General features: G+C 48.0%; 1 protein-coding gene across 1 annotated transcript; it reads right to left on the bottom strand.

Moving 5' to 3' along the window:
- Positions 1-332: 332 nt before the first annotated feature.
- Positions 333-2,303, bottom strand: LOC135484045 (uncharacterized). The gene is made up of 2 exons (XM_064765157.1): positions 1,540-2,303; positions 333-1,404 (listed from the first exon to the last, which is right to left on the bottom strand). The coding sequence occupies exons 1-2, from the start codon at positions 2,301-2,303 to the stop codon at positions 333-335; spliced, it is 1,836 nt and encodes a 611-aa protein (XP_064621227.1).
- Positions 2,304-2,769: the final 466 nt, after the last annotated feature.

Consider the following 2,769-nt stretch of genomic DNA (forward strand, 5'->3'; position numbering starts at 1 on the left):
TTTCTTCAGACTTTCTTTCCATCGAAGCCAAGAATGGAGAATCACTTCGGGTAAAGGCTCGTCCCAGCTAAGATTCAACTTTGTAGTCATCTGTAGGATCCTCTTGGCAGGAAGAGTGACTGGTCCTACCAGGCCAAGTGGGTCATATAAGGAATTGACCGCAGCAAGACATCCTCGCCGAGTGTTTGGCTTATCCATCTCACCAACTTTCACACTCAATGTGTCTGATGCTACATTCCATGACACTCCCAGGGCCCTTTCTAATGGTGGACTACCTATGATGAGGTCTTTGCATCCTATGGCTCTATTCTCCTCAGGAATAGCAGACAAAACTACCAAGGAGTTTGAAATGAATTTCGCCATCTTAGGCCTCCCTGACCTAACATCTCGATCAACTGCATAGCCAGACATATAGCAGGCGCCGTATAATCAACAGACTTTAGCAGATCATCTACATAGAAGTTTTTGTTGACTGCATCCACAGTAGATTTGTCGAAATCCTCGGCGTTGTCATTTGAACATCTTCGAAGACCATATGTGCATGAACTGGGACTATCTGTTGCCCCAAATATGTGTTGGGTCATGCAGAACGTCTGCGGAGTAGCGTCAGCTTCATCTGACCACCACAGGAATCTTAGTGCTTGACAATCCTCTTTTGGCACTTTGAACTGCATGAACATTGCTTCAACATCTGCAGTAACAGCAATCTTTCCCAGACGGAAATGCGTCAGGACCCCGACTAGGCTGTTGGTTAAGTCTGGTCCCTGCAGGAGCTCTTGATTCAGAGAAGTCTCACCATAACGTGCCGCGGCGTCAAACACGACTTTAACCCTTCCAGGCTTATTAGGGTTCTGCACACCATGGTGCGGGAGGTACCAAGTCTTGCTTGTGGTCACTGCTGCTTCCTCGTCAGATAATTGCACAGCATAGCCCTTGGTAATGTAGTCTTCTATGGCCTTGCGATACATTGCAGCATACTCTGAGTCCTTGGCAAACCTTTTCTGCAGTACTCTTAGCCTTTTCTCGGCTGATGCCTTGTTGTTAGGAAGACATGGGTTTTCCTCGCGCCACAGCAGCCCTATCTGGTAATTCCCATCAATGAATGCAGTTTTGGACTCCAGGATCTGCATAGCTCTCTTGTCTTCTACCGACATCCTTTTTATGCCGTCACAAGCAAAACCATGCCTCTCCTTCTCCCAGCGCTTCTTCACTTCAAGCTCTAATGACTCGCTGGCCAACTCACTCGTCCGATCACCATTACCCCCAAGCACATCAGTACTCGCCACAAGTAGATTGCAGCTGGGCACAGGCTGATCTCCAGTCTTGCAAGTCGGTCCAGCAACACACCATGATAGGGGGGTCTTCACAGCATAAGGTTGGGTGTCTGGGCACTCTCCATAACGGCTTTCAGTCACAACATATGCCCGTGGTACGTCTTCACCAATCAATATGGAAACAGTCTTTACATCCACTTCAGTTTAAAGATCAAGACCTTGTAGATGTTTCCATCCTGACAAGTCTACGATGTCAGGCCTGTACCTTTCATCTATATGTAGCTCGTCCACTACGTGAGCTCTGCTCACTGGTATCAGAGGTTCTTCCTCGCTAGTTGGACTGAGGAAGCACTCGGCTATTTTGACCTCCTTACTTTGACCCTTTGCTAAGACTGTGTTGACACTTAGGACCTCGGGCAAACCAGTAATACCTAGCCTACTTGCAATGGACTTGGCTATCATTGTAACTGTCGAACCCGAGTCTAGCATAGCAAACGTTGTCAGACTCTGTTTGTCCTTGGAGTAGAGCCGCACAGGTATAACCTTCAGCAAAACAGACTGGGTTGGCTTGGAAGTACTAACCAATGATCCAATATGAACTTCTTGTTCCTGGTGTAGTAATGGATGGTGGAGTCTGTCACATCCTGTCTCTGTACACGGTTTTTTCCACTTGCAGTCCTTTACGTAATGCTTCCAAAGACAGCAAAAACATAATCCTGCCTTGCAGACGAACTGTTTCCTAAACTCCACCGACTTAGATTTAAACTGAGCACAATTCGAGACAAGGTGGTCCTGATCACAGAACTGGCACCTTCTCGGCTCCTTATTGTGAGACTTCGTATCTCTCGTGCTTTTGGCTTTAGCCTCGCTGTTACCACCACTGCTCCTGGCCTCATGTTTGGCAGCATTATTTCTGGGCCTTGACACCCTAGTAAACTTGGCACCATTTCTTTGCACACTGTGTCCTGTGCTCGACTCCTGCTGTCCACTTTTAGCAACTCCCTGATCAGACATTGGTTGCATTGACATTGTTGTGCATGTGGATTTCTTCTCAGGAGCCCGAGTGTGACTGGTCTTGGTAATCTCAAACCCTTTTCCATGACCTTTGCTCCCCCCCAGTGACAGCATTCTGATTGTTCCTGCCACTGGCGGCCACAGCATACACAGCATGATTGGCGGTCTTCGCCAGGGACGACACCAGACGTACAAGATGCTTTAACGTCGGTTGGATATTTGCAGCTTCAAGGTCCACAACCTTTTTAACCCATTTTCCTTGCACATGGGCTGGCAGTCTGCTAAAGATTGCCTGAAGCGACGTTTGGGTGTAGGCTTCGGCAAGGAGGTGCTGATTGTCCAGGGTCTGCAGTGTAGCTTCCAACTGATCAGCGAACTCAAGCAGGCTTTTTCTGTCCTGAGCCTGAATTCTGGGTCCTGCTGTTAGTCTGTCAACACATGACTTGACGATCTGGAACGGTTGACCGAATCTTACATGAAG

The sequence above is a fragment of the Lineus longissimus genome, chromosome 1, assembly GCF_910592395.1.
Source record: "Lineus longissimus chromosome 1, tnLinLong1.2, whole genome shotgun sequence".
Classification (NCBI taxonomy): Eukaryota; Metazoa; Nemertea; class Pilidiophora; order Heteronemertea; family Lineidae; genus Lineus; species Lineus longissimus.